We start from the raw sequence: 19,577 nt of genomic DNA on the forward strand, positions 1-19,577 counted from the left end.
CTCGGACAACTTATCGAAAATGTTCGTTAGAGTTGAAATGTGGTAGAGTTGAATATTAACGAAATAATTAGAATTGGACTTTTAGGTAGGATTTGAGTTACTGGAATAAATTTCTTTAATTTGTATAAATTAATCCAACAATTGACAGTTATCGATTATCATGTTATCAAAGTGAAAATGTATTTAAATTTATTTTAAAGCCGATTGTATATATAGGAAGTGCTATTTCGAAAGTTAGGACATATTTTACATCTCAAAGCGAACAATAAATACGTGTCTTAAAAATATTTATTTTTATAACGCGGTTATTTTTAACTCGAAGCACCAGTCTACGTAAAATCTTAGAAACGGCCTTCATTGCCACGTCGATACGGTATATCATTGATTTTCTCACGTATTTGAGTATCCTCTTGACTGATTTCTTATTCCACCACACAAAAAGGTTTTCCTTTTTTTATATATATGTATATAGAAAAGTCTAAACTTAAACAAATCGGATGCAAATAACTGACGAGATTTTTTACTTATCCCATACTTTGCATTGCCAAAAGATACAAAAAAATAAATAAATACTACGTCCTCCTTTGTTATTCGCAAGCGGAATATTCGTTCGAAGCTATCCCAAGACATCTTCGTGCTTTGTCCATTACATTTTGCAACCACATGTCTGCGCAGAAATATGAAAAATGAAATATGTAGTAATCGTTTCACACGACACTTTTCCTGAGCCATTCATTCTGCATACTTCATATCTGCTCGAAGTAGGATAAAAATGCCTTCGAAGAATTCCACAAATGCAAGCCAGTAACATAGAATTCTTCTTCTTCTTTTCCCTGTTACCCTACGCATTGCTTCTTTTTCCAATAATTCGGCCAAAAATACTTTTGTTATGAAAAATATCTCATCCATAATCACTGTCCCGATTCTTCGTGCATTTGACAATCGAATAATCAAATTTTACATATAACGTCAAGCTCTGTTCGCAATCCTTTCACGTTCAACGATATGCCATGCATAAATGTTAGCAAAAGCGATATTTTTATACGACAACAGCATCATCTTCGATCATTAAATTCCAGCGTCGAATGAACAAATCCGTCCCATGAAGATACATCAGCCGCTCTTATCAGCCCTCTCAAACGCCATCCAACGAGTACAAACTCGTTTTATTCGAAACCATTTTAAAGCTAGCTCGGTGAAATGCATCGTGCCATATGATCACGAAAGTTAGCCGGATTAATGAAAAATCCAGTAATTCGCGTAGAAAGGTGTTTGAACGATGTTTGAACGTGTCCCCGATTTCGATTTCGATCGAGGAAGCACGCGTTTAGGGGTGAGTATGTGCTTAGATTGGAGTGGCATCGTCGGTACGGTGCACTAAAATCTTCTCGGTCGAAATCGCAAGCGGGGACTCTTTATTTAGACGTCGGCGAACGATTGTTCCCCCCAGAATACCGTGAAAGTGAGAAAGAAAGAGAGAGAGAGCGAGAGAGAGGAAGAGAGTGTGAGAGAGAGAAAGAGAGAGAGAGAGAGAGAGAAAGCTGTGGTTCAGCTGGAGCTCGCGCGAATCGAGAGCGACTCAAGTTCAATGATAATCGAGACGGACTTGGCACGCGTCACCGCGACCGGATTCCCTCTTCGTTGATCTTGGACCGATAGTGGCGCCACGCTAACTACAGACATGGCGTCGATCATGTTTCTGCGCGGAACAGATGGATCTGCCAGCGAGACAACGACTCTACAACGTGTGTATTACCTCGTGTTCATCGAACAGTCCTAAAAAAATGCATTAAGACGAATCGTTTGCTCGAACAGAAACTGTGAGACAATTTCGATCGGAAAAGACTTTGAATATTTTCGGAAACAAAAAAAAAAAAAAAAAAAAAGAAAAAGGAAAAGAAAGGAAAAATAGAGAAAAGAAAGGAGTAGAATTAACAGAGACAGAGTAGTTGTTATCGGTGGAGGGGTGAAGTTTGAGGATAGTTGTTGGGATTGACCAAGGACGAGAACACCAGGCGATAATTGGTGTCGCAGCCGGTGTTCGATGAGAACCGAACAAGATTTGGTGCATACCCAGCGTACGTGAAAAGATCCTCGGGCACGAGGACGGGGCGCCGAAGAGATCGTCTTCAACCACGACGATCACGACGACAGCGATGCTGCGCTCGCCGGCGCGCGTCGTTCTCCAGGATTCTTCCGCCTCGACGTCCTCGACCCTGTCGGCGCCACCGACGCCGGTCCACCACGGCGCTGCTACCAGCTCGACCGTCTCCTCGCGTCTTTCCCTCCTCGACACCTGCCACAGGAAGATCAGGTTCTTCGGCGAGCTTGTCGCGTGAGTCCCTCCGTCTAGTTCCATCTCGTCTCTAGATCTCTATGTACATACATATATATCTATATATATATATCTATCTATATATATATAGATATGTTTATATTTCAATATTGTACGTGTACACATGTGTACTTGTACGGAAATGTCTTCGACATAGAGGGCTCTGGCTTGACGTTGAGTAGTAAATGGCTACTAGCCACCTATTTATGGAAATAGGGAACAAATCGAGTTCGACTTAAGGTTAGGCCAGTATTTCTCATACCGGAAGTTCCCAGTGGAATATCGTTGATGTAGAAGGAAGATTATCAGCAAACGATCTGTTGTAAAATTAAATTATACATTACGTATAGAACGGTTCACTGAAATAATCGGGCTTGGGCAGGTCGTTGTGATAAAATGTTTTATCAGAAAGTCTCTCTGATAATTTTCTATCCGAATATGCTTTTATTTTTTTTCTTTTTTTTTTTTCTTTTTTTTTTAAAGTGGAACGATCGTGGAACCTTCTACCTAAATTTGAAGTAGCATCCTACTATCTTGAGTCTAATCAATGTGGTCGCTTTTGGATTATAAGTAAAAACTAAAGTTCGAAGTAATTTGAAGACGTAGTTGTAAGAACTGTTCCACTTTCAAGAAGTTTCTGAAAGAAAGAATAGGCAAAGAGCCGCGAGTCGTGCAATCTGGATCATTGACGGATTTTTTAAAACTTATTTTTACCAGTTAAATGCTACATCCCTGCATTATCTAGCGAAATATCGAGTATCAGAAGGCTGACAAATTTTACATAACATATTTTTATTAGATCGAATGTGAACAGTGAAATGTAACATACTAGCCTTCTCATAAAGATATCTTTTTCTAATCTAAATGTTTGTCGCAGCTTTTTGTGATGCAAATTGCATTTCTTATTCAAAGACAAGCCAGTGTCCGTCGTTTGGAGACATTTTGCATATGCATGGTGTAAAATTAAAGCTGTTGCGAGTCAACATCTCAACGACTACAAAAAATAGAAATTTTTGTATTATTACGCTCGCTTTGGCATGAACGTGTCTTGGTATTTTACATTAAAATTCATTATAATTCATATGATACGAGAGAACAGAAATATCTTTAAAAGATTAAGTATTTAATACTTCGTACATTAAAAAGTATAATGAAACGTAAATTTCATAGTTATTGAGATATTATCTCTCGACGTCTTTTATTTTTATACTATGCACGAAGGATTAACAGGAAACAGCGATGCAACCGGAAATAGGATAATGCCACCATCGAATTCATGAAATGAAATTATTTTATTATGAAAAAAATTGTCTTACTTCCGATTGTATCATGATTTTTCATCTACCTTGTTATATATATATATATATATATATTTCTCTGTATGGCCGGCTGAAAATGTTTTATTGCATGGCATACATATGTACTTCTCTGATTGAGCATCGAAGATCGAGAATTTTTCATTGTTTAACGCTTTGCTGGTCTAGGTTAGGTATAATATATTTCCAGGTTTCTTTTTTTTCTTTTTCTATCTCGAATCCGTCGCTTATTCGGCATAAAGATCAAACATTATATCGAAGTGCAGCCAATAATTTTGAAAATCTCTGGAAACGAATTTTATTAGAGCTGAAAATAGGAGTACACTCGTTCGGGAAAGGGAATCTTTCTTGTTGCACGATATTAAAATTGGAAAAGTTAGGTGTGTTACTTCGTCAATAAAACGTGCATTATCGTTACGAGCTTGTAATCTAATATCACGTTAGACGCGTAAATTTTTTCGTCGATCTTTTATCGTTGCTTCGAACGTATCACTTTCTCGTTCGATCTTTTGTAATTTTCATCTTTTCCAAGATTTTGTTATAAAAATTGTTTGTATGTGGAATTTTTATTTACGCAACATTACAGAACTGATTTAGACGCAATAGCATTGTATCATATCTTTAGTTCTCTCTATGCAAGAGAATTACATTGCACGTATCAGTGTTATAATAAAATTCAAAATGGTGAGTCCACAGTCAGACGACAGCGTACGTTGAACTTAATGAAATATCTTCAAACAGTGTAGAAGAACTGCTATACATCATTCAAAGATTTAGAACACGCAAGTTTTTCTGACTCGCATAAATGCAATACATACTTGCAACGTATACCGAGAACCGGCGAAGAAAGATAAGTCGGTAACACGCTTGAGCAGTGGCCGGTGGCGATTAAGCAGGAAAAAGAGAACGCGCAAGAAAATCCAATCGCATTATTATGGCGGCATTTTATATTATTAAGGTTTGAAGTCGAATGGAATTTTTCAAATATACCTAGTGTTCACATTGTCCGGGTCGATCTTGATCGACAGGAATTTAATGGAAGTTACCAGAAAATGTTTAAGTGAACGGTTTTCCATTAGATAAATAGAGTAGAGATAAGGATCGTTGCGAAGATTAAATATTTTGAACGCTCGAGGCCAATAAAATATTATTAGTTTTCATAGTTCTGTTTTAATATATCACGTGAGAAGACATCTGGATTAAATCGACAAGTCTCGAACAAGGTAGGTGTAGGAAAACTTGTATTTTAAGAGTCGCAGTTATCGCCATTTTTCTCCATTGATTTTTTAAGCTTTGGGAACCAAACAAATTTGAATTAAAAAAGGAAAAGATGGACAGACATTTAAAAAAAGATGAAGAGATAAGAATCTTAGATACGATAATAAACTAATGGAAAGTTGGCCTCGAGCAGTCAGATATTTTCATCTCTGTCGTAGTTTCTAGCGGCGACTGGATGTTTTATTGTTTTGCGATATCTGGTCAAAACTGGCAATAACCAAAATGACGAAAGAGCGAAAAGCGGAGGATGGTCAACGGAATCAATTTGGAAGAGCAAGTTCAGCCAGTTTTTTCCAAACAAACGCAGCTTCTTTCCGGTGGCATGAGCTTCTATGATATAGAGGAAAGGACCGATGCTTTGACCCGTGTAGACGTGGCTGAATTTTGTGGCTCTCTGGTTATACTGCATGCGAATAGAGCATTTTAGCGGCTAACAGGAAAATGATTACACAATTCCTTGTTAGAGTTCAGGTACAAAATGAAAACATCGAACACTCGTCGCCACTTCTCTCGAACAACAGTTCACGATCTTTTCTTATTTCACTTTTTGTTATGATTTTCAATTATTTGTTATCTTTCAATTCTGTACGTACTCTATTAAGTCTCTGAGAGGTACGAGCTAACTTCTTTTTATTTCTTTCGAATATTTGTATTCGCTAAAGGATTGAACATTGAAAAAGGATTCTTCGTTAGAAATGTTTATGGAAATAATCATTAGTATTCTGCGCTCATAATTAACTTCTAGTTCTATTATAATGATAAAATATAAATAGATAACAAATTTTTACCTTGTATCAATTTTTTTTAAAAGAATTCTGATCAAAATTATCAAGTCTACCGGTAAAGCCTGTCTCAAACAATGATGTATCATTAATCAAATTCACCGCAGCTTTGAAGATCTATAGCACATTCGAAAAACATAGAAATCAAATAAACTACTTCATCGGTTGACCTAGAATCCGACGACCTAGAATCTGGCGATCTAGAAAAACATGCAAAATCGAAATTAAAAGAAGAAGAGAGAAGAAACTAGAAAAATGAATCGATTACGTTCGGTTCTAATCAAACGTTGATTCATTTCCTGTTTTCGTAGCAGAAGCCGTGCAAAGTTTGTAAGTTGAGCGTGAAAAAACATGTGCCATTGCATTGATTCGATTGAGGAATGCGGCGGGAATAAAGGAACATTAATCAATTAACTTTTGTCCGGGAAGAAGCTTCATTTGTTCTTAGGAGAGGAAGAACGAAGAAAACGGCAATAAGAAAATATCCGACCAACGACTCAAATGATAGATTAAAAGCGAATTGAATGGAGCTATTCGTAAAGACCATTTGCTCCTGTACAAATCCGATAATTCGTTAATCTGATTAGCCAACCGGTGCTAGTCGATTAAAGATGTAATGTTCTGTGCACAATGTGATTAGCAGTCGTTGCTCATGAAGCGCAATTAGAATGTGGAACATGGGTTAGCTGTGATATCGACGAGTTTGCGAGTCGTAATGCTGTCTTTGTCTTCGTCTTTGTTCTAAATCCGACCGCAAAAAAATATTTTCGTATTTGAGGAAAGCTCGTCGATTTTCTCTTATTTCATCTTAATCTATTCAATTTAAGTTATATAATTGGATATGAAAGGAAGAAGCGTATCTCCTACAAGAACTGTCCTTTGAGCGTTAAATTTTTAAGGATCGTGATGAAAAATTATAAATGACGTGTTAGTAGAACCGCGTTGCTTATGTTAGTATCCTCCTTAAATAACTCAAACTCCATCCGCAGCTACAGTAACAAGCAGAAGTAAAATTCTGATCAAATTATCTCGTTTCTCACAGTTATAAAACCAGTCGATTAACTACGTTTTAAAATATGCCTGAAATTCGCAGGCAACCAGAGGTTCCAGCGCTGGTGTAATAACATCATCGTCATGGCAGAAACCGTGAATTCTAATTAAAAAGTAACATCGTTTTCACTCAAAGAGCGGACTCGCGTCTTGTCGCAACGTTGATAAATGAATCACAGGTTTCAATTAAAAATACATCGCAGAATTTTCCCGCGTCCTTATTAGGAATTTATCCCGCGACATGTTAAAAATTGACGCTGTTCATTTTAATGAAAATATTTAACGTGCAGTTTAATTATAAAAAATATCATCTTCGTACACACGCTATTTTTACACGTAAATTCGTTCCTCGCCGAAGTAACTCGAATAATTCGAATCGTCTACTTATTGTTAGTATTATACGAAATAGTTTGGAGACCATTGGCAGTTAGATCCAAGTTATAACATGGCCACCATTGTAGTTAAACGTGGATTAAAGGATTGTTGGATCGAGAATCGAAACAAGTTGCCTCGACTCTGCTTTACTAAAAGTTAATTAACACGTACGGAACACATGTTATCGTCCGACAGTTGGACATATATTTTATCGTTTGGCCAAGTTTCAGGGACCTTGATTTTATCGAAGCACAGTCGATCCGTATCTAATTTGAAGAAATACATAATATAAATTATAATTAAACGCAATTCGAAGCAGAGAATATTTTTAGATATTATGCTGAGGTTGGAATTAAAGTAAGAGTTGAGTAGGTTTCTCGATTTTCTTGATGTAATTCAATTTCGAAAATGTTTGGTTGACCGACGAACTTCGTTTAAAAAGATAAAATTACAATTATAATTTTTCTATTTATAAATAGAATGCTTCATTAAAAAAAAAAGAGATGAAATTATAATTACAATTTTTCTTCTTATAAATAGAGTAGTTTATGTAACTTCCAAGTCGCGTGACGTTAAAAGACATTTATTAGGTAAAGTGAAATTGAATTAAGGTTAGATTCGTCTCGTTTAGATTCAATTAGGACGAATTAAATTGAATTCAGTTTTGAATTATATTTGGATAACCTTGGAACAAGTGTATGTTAAATTCCTTTCGGTTAAGGTAGGTTGCCCTAGATTAGGATGGGATTAATGCATTTACTCTTAAACTAAAATACGTCTCTACCGGTGTCAGGATTAAAATTGCAGATGAATTTCAATCAACGTTAAAACGGTTTCGTTTGCTGTCCAGTTTACCGTGCGCGTGTAACCTACATTAAACCACGAGTTTGATTTTTCGGTTTAAGTTAGGAAGCATCGTGAAATTTCCGGGGCTGCCAGATGGAAACTTGCTAATTACGAGACATCCGAGCGGACAGAAGAAGAGGCGGCCACAAGTGCATCGCCTCTTCTCGTGAGTGCACATTTCGAAACAAGCTCGCTCGGCTCTAGCGATTGTCGGAAAACCGCGTGCGAGTTTGCCTTCCTGCACTTCACTTTCGGTTGACTATTTAGTCTACTTCCAAGTGAAACGTTTTTCCGTGAACATCAGCCATAGTTTTCTTTTTTTTTTTCTAAGAAAAGTTTATTTGACGTGTTCAAATAAGTATCAAATAGCAGAGTATACATCAGTAGACGACGATTGTAATACGTAATTTCGAATATTAGATCGCAATGTTTATCGGTGCATTGTAATTCTGGTTGCAAACAATTTAATAAAGTAACATGTTGTAGAAATATACGCTACTCTGCTACGGTGGATCTTTACTTTCAAAGACGTTTTATCGTAACGATATAATAAAATTAACCTTGGCTGTGGATTTCGAGAGCCACCACATTATACGTACAATACTTTGTTATCGATCTTTTCCCACTTGATATCCTCATTACGCGTAACTATCAAGGAGAGAATCGACGCGAATGCGGTGCCGTTGTAGGAACATATTGCCGGCAGTATTAGCGATACCAGGCTAATGAGCTTGAATGTGTTCCAAAATTCGCCGCGGGAGCTGACGATGTATGCAAGAGGATGGGTAGCAGGAGAAACGTCGGGGAAAATCACGGCAAAGAGCGACCTTTCGAACAAAGTGCATTTAGGCCAACATAATATTGTCCTTCATCCCGGGAATGAAATTGCTTTTTTGAGATACACGCTGCCCTTTAATTTGTTTTCCACCGACGTACCGGTATAGTACGTTCTTCCGATTCCACGAATATATCGATTGCGGCAGGGCTCTTTCGTTTCATATCGATTACCTTCGGTCGTTTCTTTTTTTAACGAATTACTCGACATCATGGCTCGAACACAGATGACAAAGGTACCAGGATATGTACGAATTATTAGCTTATAAAAATATTTTTATCGTTGTGGAAATCTATGCGGAAAAAATATAGCGGCCAAAACAATGCATGGAGCGCATTATGCCAAGCAGATTTTCAAGCGGCTCGCGGTAATAATTCATTCAGAATCGAGGTTATAGAAATCAAAAGAGATCGTCCGAGGAATAGTTTGTGGCCAGCTTCCGTTTTGCCTTTCTTCGCGCATAATAAATGCTCAAAATATAATTACGAGTTCAAAATGCGCGTTAATGAAAACGTATTCTTCGCTTGAAACCTCAGACCTGTTCTGTGAAACGTCTCGCTATTCTGCTTCAAGTAACCCAAACAGAGAAATAAGGTTTATTATCTCTTCTTCCTCAATTACATTTGCAAATTGTTTTATCGTGATAAAATCAATATACTATATCTACGTTGTAAATTATTACGAACGTTAACTTACTTTTTTCGTCGTCTTTCGTTCCTTCGGTTATTTATTTATTTTAGTTATCATCGAATATCGAGTATGGTGAGAATATTTTTTAAGATCGATTATTCCGTCGTTCGCATAAATCAGTCGCCTGATAACGTATCAATAGATCATTTAAAATGACCAGCGCTGAATAACGTCGCGTGCCAGTGACTACCAGCTCGATAATTAGTCTTCATTCATACCGAAATCAATGGAATGTAATTTCAGGCGAATCACATGCCACGCGCCCTATAATCAAAGATGCAACGTGCGAAATAATACCTAATCTAAAATGTGTCGCAAACCATGCTTCACGACTCGCTTATTGCTGTTTGCACGATAATCGATGCTTTCCAGATTAATGAAATGCCACCAAACAACAACGATCTTCTGCTCTCGCGTCGAAATTTTGATTGTGCAGAAAGTTTGTCAGATTTATGCAAAAAAGTGAGAATATCGTGTTAAATGTTAATTTCCGGAAGTTAATTTTTTATAGCGTGTTCTAAAACTCCTGCCGGCTCGATTCAGCGACGTTTATATTCGCTATGTTTTGCATTAAAATATTTGCTATCATAGAGATTTCGATATTTGCAAACATCAAATCGTTCCACGAATTGCAAGCTAAATAAGCTGTTTTAAGACCTCGCCAATCGTATAATATATCTATGACGAAGACAAACAAGGTCATAGCCATTTCTCTTGGTTCTCGCATTGCGACACGAGTCTTGCGATAGAAATGTAGTACTATATTTGCAACTTACGATATCGCGTTTGTTCGTCGAATATACAACAGTATTATACTAGCGACTAGCAGCTTTTACGAAAGGGACGATGTTATAATATGGAAAATTCCTCTGCTTCGGAACAGGAAGAACACGGTACTGTTTCATATTCAAAGTATACCAATTTAGATAATCTTTAACTGTAACTTACAAGACAACGTATTACTACGTGGAAACTTAGTTTCACACCAAATTGAGATTACATCTCATTAAACATTAGAGCCCATATTACATTTCATTGAGCGCTATATCACCTTACTACTCATTCTTACCCTCCATTTACGATAAAACGTTGTAAGTCTATATTATCAATTCTAATTTTCTTACAAAAAAAAAGCAAAAAAAAAAAAAGAAAACAGAGAAAAGAAGGGGCTACGCTACCACAAAACACGAAACAAAAACGAGAAACGATTGCCTAATCGAATCACGTCTATCGAAATAACACGCGGTGAGACAAGCGCAGCGTTTCGAACGTTTGATCCCACTGGATAACAACTGGTTGCAAGTTCTTCCGTTTTGTGCTGGCGGTATTTTTTTTCAGCGGTAATTAGCCGAATACGTATGCATTGACTTCGACCGGGTAATTTCGCGCGCTGGTTGACAAATACACTGTGTCTACAAATACAAACGGAACGTAACCTTCGGTAGAATGAGGATCGTAGAAAGCTGGAGGCCGTGGCAAACTTCGTTGTTCGTTATTAAGACAGACGAGGCGGCTGTAACCCTGAGTCGAGATGAACAGAGTGCAAGATGTTTGTGCATTAATGCCTGCGGTGGGCTGCAATCGAGCACGATACACCACCTACCGAAACGGCTCGTATTTCATGCGGACGCAACGTTCATTCGCGTTCGCGTAATCCCTGCCAGCCTCGAGACCGTCTACCGCTACCTAACCCGTTTGTGCAGCGATGGCCGTTAACATTTGCTGCTGGAAATTTCGCCAACGAACGAACGTCTCCTTTCTCTGTAAATATGCAACTTTCTTTGTATAATTCAAATTTGACATTAATTAAGAATTGGAAGAGAAACCTGGCTCGGGCCACCTTCAACCCAACAGTGTTCTATGCGAAATAGATTTAACGCTTCTGAAATTGTTAACGTAGTATAATACGTAGTAACCCGTAATAATTGTCTTTGACCTTAATGACTTTGGTAACTGTGAGTCGAAATTGTAGAACATTCGTGTCATCCGCAGTGTTCTATATGAACATATGTACTATATATAAGGCATAGAAATAGCTCGTACTTCTGTGGAATTATACGCGAAACGAGTAACATTTACGGTTGCATGGTGAAAATGAATTTTGCACTACTTCAATTATGGAGCTTTCAGCCATTAGCGACATTCATACAACGAACTGGGTTGTTGGTCGCATTTCCAAGTGAAATTGGTTTAGATTTTGGCCGTGAAGATTCGTATCATCTGCATCCAATTTCCATTCGATTTATCTCTGTTCGAAGGTATATGTATAAATATACAATTAAAAACTGCAAGTCAAGGAAATGATGTAAAATATAAGAAAACGAAATACAGCATTCCTCGACAGTGAGCAATAGCTTTAATTACTTTATTGATTAATTGATTACTTCGTTCAAAACGTGCAATGCTGTAAAAAACGAGCACGATATCGCATGGCTTGTCAAATAATAATCTGAAAACAAACAAAATTGTACAAAAAAAAAAAAAGAAATAATTGATGGAACAACTTCCACTCGCGATGAAAACGTAATCAGTGAACTGCAATTGGTAATAATCTCTACATTCGTAACATATTCGATGGTAAATACCTGCTGGCTTTTGATAAACAATTCTCTTTTTGTCGTATGGAAGCACTCAACTCGCAGTTTACCGGAGCAACCGATAGTACATAAAACTACTTTAAAACAGAAAACTAGCGGGAGTCGATAAATCCGGCAAAAAGAGCGCACGATTTCTATTCCCGTATCCCTGGATGTGCGTGCAGCAAGTTAAAGTTTCTCGCGTGGCGATCTCTCGAAAACGATCCTCGACTATCGTTCTCTTCTCTCTCCCTCGAGTATTTCTCGTGCTCTAGATCCGTTCAGTTCGTCGATCGGTGCGCCGATAACGCGTGCTCGAAACACAGATCGAAGGAGTCATTTGTAACGAGACGTCGAATTCGCGGCTGCATCCCTCTTCCACGTACCTACTTTTCTTCGTTTGACTCTTCTGGTTCCGAAGAGGCTCGCAAAACGCGTTTTCATCGCTTTCTTTCATCGGCCAGGCCTCGGTGCTTCCACTAGAAGAATTTTTATCGCAGAAAGCACGCTTGTCCTTTACACGGTTTTTATATAATCGTGGTGTATAATCGTGGTGTATAATCGTGGTGAATATGAGGGTGGAGGATGTCATTGATTCGCAATGAGAAATTTCGCCGTTAGGTTCGATCGAACGTGCTTTTGGGCGCGATGCATTGTTTGGAATTTCTTTCTCAGGTCTGTTAATTTTTACCAGTTTCGATGATCTCGTTAAATAAGATTATTCGTTATTTGAGAGAAAAGAGATCATTGTAATATAATCACCAGCAATTTTATTAACAGTAAAATCAAATATTTGTAGCGCCAACTGTGCAATTTCGCGTCATTGAATCAACAATAAGGAAAGGACTATTTATATTGACACGCCCGTCGATGAAACCAATATTTTTCATTCGTCATTTTTCACATCCAAGGACAGCGTATCATTCACCCCTTATCATATCGAAACATAATTTTCCAAGCCGCGCTCTCACATTTTCTCGATAACATTGAACATTGATAACATTGCCGAACACGAACAAAAACGATATTCAATCTACTTTTCAATTATAATATTCCTCGACTAAAACTATGATTTAAAATTAACGAGTCATTCCAGGACAAAATTCCTCTTACAAATCCTTCTTCTTTAATGCCACATAACCACTCACAGGTACCATTCTGAGATCGATATTCGGCTAGATCGGTCGCGACACACGAAACCCTTACGCTGAGCAATAATATGCTTTATTACTTGGGCAATTGGTAGCAGGTTGTGCGATGGAGGGTCAAAGAGAAACTAAACGAGCGATTTCACGCTATTCGTAGAAAAGCCCGACGAAAGGAGAAGGATGCGGGAACTACAGAGGATCCGAAATTGTACCTCGAGGAGGCGGCCCTTGAAAGGCAGCTGCCAGAGCTGGACCTGAGGATGCTGGTCGATTTACCACCCGGTTTGGACTACAACGAATGGTTGGCCTCTCACACTCTCGCACTATTCGATCACATCAATCTCGTTTACGGAACGATATCCGAGTTCTGCACGATGACGGGCTGTCCCGATATGACCGGTCCTGGCTTAAGGTGCGTATCGTACGAATAATAATCGTACGTCGATCCAACAAATTAACTTACAATTCTTGCAATCTTAAGGTTTTTCATTCTAAATTAGTTTAAAAAGAAAGAAGCAAAGAATCGTAAAAATAAGGTAAACGCAGCGAGAAAAAATTAAGAGATACAGCGATAAAGCAGTTAAACGCTATGGCTGAACGAGTACTCCTTAATGGTCTTGAGTGGTCAATTGATTTTGGACGTGCACTATCGAGGGGATAAATAGAATGTACTTTGAACGATTTTTGGATGAGTCGAAGCAGTAAGAGTCGTTGAATGTAAATAAACTGTACGAATCGATACTGCGTTAAGAGATTATGTTATTTACATTGCATTCGGTTAAAAAATCTTGTTTATGAAGTGATACATTTTTAAATAATCATAGATAATGTATAATAAAAATCAGCAACACAAAATTAATTCAAGATAGAGGTAACAGATTCTTCTTATAAATTGAAAGTTGATGCTCTACTTCATAATTTCACAACTATCATGTTCTATAAAGTTAACTAATGGCACGGTTCCAGTACAATATTTTGCCAATTAAGTTCATTGAAATTTTTCCTACTATTTGATTAATACAGCTACCTTTCTCTTTTTTGTTTTATCGATGTATGCAAGACGTTCTAGTAATCACGATACATGCCGTCCAACAAATTGATCCACGCGTTAACCATCAGATTGCTCCTCCATGACTGGAGGTGTTAACCTTAATTAAAGTTTATAACGTGTGATCAGCTTTTTTTAACTAGGCCTATGATCGACCATAGAAATAGAATCGGATATAAATAAAGAAGATAGGATGAATATCGATATCGCAAAAAATGGAAATGAAACTAATTTGGGACATTTGTTATTATATATACACCTATAAGTTATTCTACAATATCTTTCAACTTTTTAGAAAATAAAAAATTCGTAATTTTAGTATTTAAAAAGTTAAACAGTTTATTCCTATGTTTATTAAGAATTTTTGTTCACTGAACCGTATATACTATTTAAAAAGATTCCGCGCTATAGCATTAATTTCCACAGTCTCTAGATAAGAAATTCACGGAACAGGTAAATTTCACCAATAAATAATGTATTATATAGTAAATACATAAATTATCTTGGATAGTAATCCTTAGTAAATTCAACATTATCCGCTTTCAAAATCTACTTCGAACGTGCACAATAAATATAATGCTTGCTCTGACCCAGAAAAGAAATAAAAGAAAGGAAGAAAAGGTAGAAAAAACGAGGAAGGATTTATTCTTTGAACAGTTTTCTACTTGTCCTCGATCTGTTTCCTTTTCCTTTATTTTTATCATTTCTACCATTTCCGCCGGGTGTTATTACGCACTCATGTAATTCGCCTTCTTATCGTTTCAGAACTTATCTGTGGTTTGATGAGAAAGGGAAGAAAACGAGAGTGGCAGCGCCACAATATATAGATTATGTTATGACTTTTACACAACGCACCGTTAGTGACGAAACTATATTTCCTACGAAATATGGTAAGTTATCTGTTTTACCTTGCCACGGCGACGACTAAATAGTCGTGACACGCCGTTAACGTACAATTTACGATTATTTATAGCCTCGTATCTAAATACATTTTCTTCAAATTGTAAGAACGCTAACGGCGCACTAATATTCACGTAGTACATGTTTTACAATATCCAATAAACTATCATTAAAAAATGAATAAACAGAGTAGAGTATAAAGCTATATTTACAGCGACATGCAGTCAGAAGTCGAATAGTTAAGTACATTGAGTGGTATCAAGGTTTCACAGGACCCGACATGCAGACGAAACCATAATCGTATTAATTGGTTCGTTTCCTGAATGTTTCAGCAAATGAATTTCCTAGCTCGTTCGAATCGATAGTGCGTAAGATCCTGCGGCTACTGTACCATGTGGTGGCACACATTTACCACTGCCACTTCAGAGAGGTAGCACTCTTGGGGTTGCACGCTCACCTCAATTGTGTATTTGCCCACCTCACGCTCCTTAATCAACGCTTCAACCTTATCGATCCCAAGGAAACGGAGATCTTAGGAGACTTAGAAGCTGCCCTCTTGGGTAAGCTTACCTACCGAGATCGATATTATTATGTAATACTCGGGAACGTTGTATTATCATAATAGGATTACCACGGTTTAAGAAGAAACATTAGCGTTACGAATGATACGACCTACTAAAATCTCACGATATTACATAGAACAGTCACTCGATTAACCACAGACAAAACGATAAGCCTCGAACGTGTAGCCATTTTGACACGTTGATGATGTTTAATGATAGAAAGGATATTTCTTCTATTCGTTGGTGGAATCATTGGATCCCTTTAACGCTTTTATCGAATAGATAGATAGTCTCGGTGCAGTCGTTTCTTATACATTTATAACTTGGTAAAACACTCGAATATCTTATTTCGCACGCACCTGCAAAAATATTCGATGCATGAATTTCCATATACTTGAAATGATATAACGTTTTTTAATGCGTTTTAAATTACCATTTACTAAGAATGACCACGTAATTGCAGGTGACTCGACATCATCATCAGCGCCTTCATCACAGACCTTAGCCATCCAGGAGACTCCGACCACAGCCACCTAGATCGCAATGCACAGAAAGCAAGAGGTTGCAGTTCCTGAGACTAGGTGACGATAGGCGTTTTGTTTCTTTCCTTATTCTTTCTCTTCTCTGACTTTCTCTTTTTTCTCTTTCTCTTGCTATTTCTCTCCCCTCCTCTCTCTTTCTCTTTTCTATTTTGTTTTTTTTTTTTAAATAGAATATGCGAACGACAGAGTTTAAGCATTAACGACTACATACGCAGGTGGAGCAAAAGCGCAATTCTGTAAAAACCAAGTAGTACCTGTACATAGCGAAGTGTGAACAACTACATGATGTAATTAGGTTCCTCCGTTTGTTGTTTGTGAGATTGTACATAATTTATTAAACAGTAAGATATACGAAAGAGACGAAGGATGATTATTAATTATTATTGACAAAGTTAGTTGCTATAAGAGGATACTTTGTTCTGTAAAAACAAGAAAAGAAAGAAAAAAAGCAAAAAATAACAAAATGAATGAAACTGATGATAATATTGTAAAGTTTAAATAATACCAAATATATACCTGGTGTTAAGGCATGTGTTATATTCGTTGAAACTCGAACAGCTGCTACCGAGCTGTTCCCGAATCTTCTACAGTTCACATCATTGTATCCTGGGACAATGCCTTCTTGAATCGATGATCCAGATAATTTATCATCATCTACGGAAGGTCAGCGGATGAAGTTTATAATTTGCTTGACGTGACCATTCATACGCACAAATTACGCTTTATATTAAGTTTTTTTTTATAAGCACATGTGATAAAAGGGTTTAGTTACTTCTTAACCCTTTGAGATCCAACAAAATCCTTCTTTAAGTCGATGCAATATCTGCTGTCTAAAGAGTTTTGGAATCTCACAAGTTCGAGAGAACGCAACGTTTTTTCTTCTTTCTAAATATGGCCTCATAAATATTCTAAACAACAATGCCTAATAGAAAGGCCTGTACTTAGCAAACACACTTGGATCTTAATGGGTTAAATTTGTTTTACTCTATTTAATCACGGTTCAGTTTTACCTCGAGTCCTTCATAATCGTTCAAATACCAAGATAATGTCAATCACCTAGATATAATAGGTCGTCCTTTTTTCACCTCTGAACCTTAAACAATGAAAAACAGATACAGTACAGGGTAGAAAGGTTTTAGAATTAAAATAGTTTGGAAACAGAGATTCCGAAGCAACTTCCCTAAGCCAACATTTGCATGGTGCTATTTTTTTACGAATCGTAAGAAGGAATTATGAGTTTGGCACCTTATTCCCTTCTTCGTCATTGAGAATTCGCGTTTTCTTCTATTCGATCATCAAGTGCAAGCAACCGAGGGAGCGGTACCCTGTTTCACCTCGACGATTCGAATCGCCGCACACACGTGTGCAATTTCCCGTAGGAACAGCCCTATCGCTTCTGCGATAGGCTCGCAAAGATCCTTGAAAGACGTTGCAATATTGTATAACAGTATCAATACAGGCTGTATCAGGGCATTGAACACAATCGACAATAGGGGTTTTATAAAATAGTCCGCCAACAATTGCAAGATGCCCACGGTCAGTGGTCGGATTATACTGTAAAGTATAAATCGAACCAATTGTAGAATAAACGCTGTGATGAAAGCAGTGCCGATATGAATAGTCCCAAATATCTCGGCCCAAAAGCGAGTCGCTGCTTGGTCGGTTTTCTCGGCGCATTTCTCGGTCGCTAATATCGGCGGTGAATCCGTCGTTTGATAATATCTGTGAAGATTGTGAAGGATCTTACGTTTTAACGAACGTGTACGACTGTAAAATAACTAACGTGATGGTCAAAGTCGTTTTTTTTTAATTTCTTAACGATGATATATATATATAAACTTCGTTTTTTGTATTTATTACTTTTTTTTATATATGTTTTTAACAATAACGTTTTGGCTAGAATTTAAGAATCGAAAAATCTTAAGTTTAATGATCATTTGGAAACTAAATGCTTGTATTTTTCTGGTTTTTGTTGTTAGACGATATGAAATCGAACGATTATGTAAGAGCAATTGCCTGCATAATAAAAATTATAAATGATAAAAAGAAATCTATTGAAATATATGGTTGTACCTACGCAGAGTTCCCATGATCGAAGTAATAGATGTCAATTTTCTCAGTTACTTCCACTTTTTTCTTTTCCGTCTTTGGTGCTGTATTGACCGATTCTGGCGCATCGTGTTTCTTTTTATTTGGTATCCCTTCTGATATTTCACAGCACATGAAGGGCTAAATGAAGTGCGTTGTTATCCGCATTAAGTATACCAATTGTTTATATACTTTTTATATTTAATGTTCGTACTTAAGAATAAAAGGAAAAATAAAAGAATGTTATTCTATTGATGTGTATATTGTGATCTACCTCCGCATAATGGGGACATTTCTTTGGTGTTAATTTCACTTTGTATGATTTGTCTTTACTTTCTAAATATTCCTTCCTTGGCCACTTCCACTTAAAGGGACACCAAAATAGTCGTGATTTATCTGAAAAAGTCATATTTCAAGTGAAATGGAAATAGATCAAAAAAAAAAAAAAAAGAATCAGCAAACGCAATGTATTTAAATTAATAAAGAATATATAAGATTTGCAAATATAAAACAAAAATCAAAGAAGTCACCTTGTTAGTGATAGGATAAATAATTTAAGAGGCTGATGTGATTACCATCTCTGTACTTCAAAGGTAAAGTATAAGTTCTGCTAGAAAGTAAAAAATGTGGTTAATTAATAATTGTCGTAATAGAATGGAAATACTTGTATTACATCTTGTGACCGTGACATAAACATGGATTTGAAGACGGCTCCACCGAACTCTTCTCTTTCGGTGAATCTTTCTTGTACGGTTCTAGAGATGCTCCGTGGTGTACAGCTGAATGTATCTCTCGACATTTACAGTCTTTAACTTAATAAGTGCGATATTTATACCTGAATTCTAGCTGTTTAAATGATTAAATTCCTGGTCTACCTACAGTTAAGTTGTTGAAAAGGATCGTCCTCTCTATTCACAGGCTCACAAAGAGGTTCCTTAACATTGGCATTAACCGAATAAGTTGATTCTGTCTGCAGAGATGTTATGTTAGAAGATTCTGTTGCGTCCGTACATGAGCAATCTTCTCCAGAAACCATGATAAACACATTTCTTGAAAAGAAATTTAATAAAACTTGAAATTAACGTAACACGAATTAAAACGAAATTAAACTGTCAAGTGACAGCAACTAGAATATTTAATTACATTCATATGTTTGTAATGCCATAATTATTTGTAATCCTTTCACTATTGGCAATATTCAATGC

The 19,577-nt window shown here is 36.9% G+C and overlaps 2 protein-coding genes and 1 long non-coding RNA gene across 10 annotated transcripts in view; 1 reads left to right on the plus strand and 2 right to left on the minus strand.

The window, feature by feature from the left end:
* Positions 1 to 16,814, plus strand: part of LOC100644292 (MOB kinase activator-like 2) — a 64,526-nt gene extending 47,712 nt beyond the window's left edge. For 4 of the 8 annotated variants that reach the window (XM_048406585.1, XM_048406586.1, XM_012309346.3 and 1 more), the window contains exons 2-7: positions 1,713 to 2,335; positions 13,389 to 13,643; positions 15,045 to 15,169; positions 15,512 to 15,739; positions 16,206 to 16,323; positions 16,455 to 16,814. In XM_048406585.1, coding sequence (XP_048262542.1) covers positions 2,157 to 2,335; positions 13,389 to 13,643; positions 15,045 to 15,169; positions 15,512 to 15,739; positions 16,206 to 16,279 — 861 coding nt within the window. In that variant the 5' untranslated portion in view covers positions 1,713 to 2,156 and the 3' untranslated portion in view covers positions 16,280 to 16,323; positions 16,455 to 16,814. Of the gene's footprint in view, positions 1 to 1,659; positions 2,336 to 13,388; positions 13,644 to 15,044; positions 15,170 to 15,511; positions 15,740 to 16,205; positions 16,324 to 16,454 lie in introns of those variants that run through there. The other 4 variants (XM_012309348.3, XM_003395950.4, XM_048406587.1 and 1 more) reach the window with 3 other exon arrangements.
* LOC125385271 lies at positions 15,656 to 16,316 on the minus strand. The gene is made up of 2 exons (XR_007224343.1): positions 16,176 to 16,316; positions 15,656 to 16,101 (listed from the first exon to the last, which is right to left on the minus strand). It is a non-coding gene; the product is annotated as an uncharacterized LOC125385271 (long non-coding RNA).
* Positions 16,815 to 17,376: 562 nt separating the features above from the next.
* Positions 17,377 to 19,536, minus strand: LOC100644402. Its single transcript, XM_003395951.4, has 3 exons — positions 18,903 to 19,536; positions 18,362 to 18,768; positions 17,377 to 18,006 (listed from the first exon to the last, which is right to left on the minus strand). The coding sequence occupies exons 2-3, from the start codon at positions 18,505 to 18,507 to the stop codon at positions 17,580 to 17,582; spliced, it is 573 nt and encodes a 190-aa protein (XP_003395999.1). The 5' UTR covers positions 18,508 to 18,768; positions 18,903 to 19,536; the 3' UTR covers positions 17,377 to 17,579.
* Positions 19,537 to 19,577: the final 41 nt, after the last annotated feature.

Source organism: Bombus terrestris, chromosome 6 (genome assembly GCF_910591885.1).
Source record: "Bombus terrestris chromosome 6, iyBomTerr1.2, whole genome shotgun sequence".
NCBI lineage: Eukaryota > Metazoa > Arthropoda > Insecta > Hymenoptera > Apidae > Bombus > Bombus terrestris.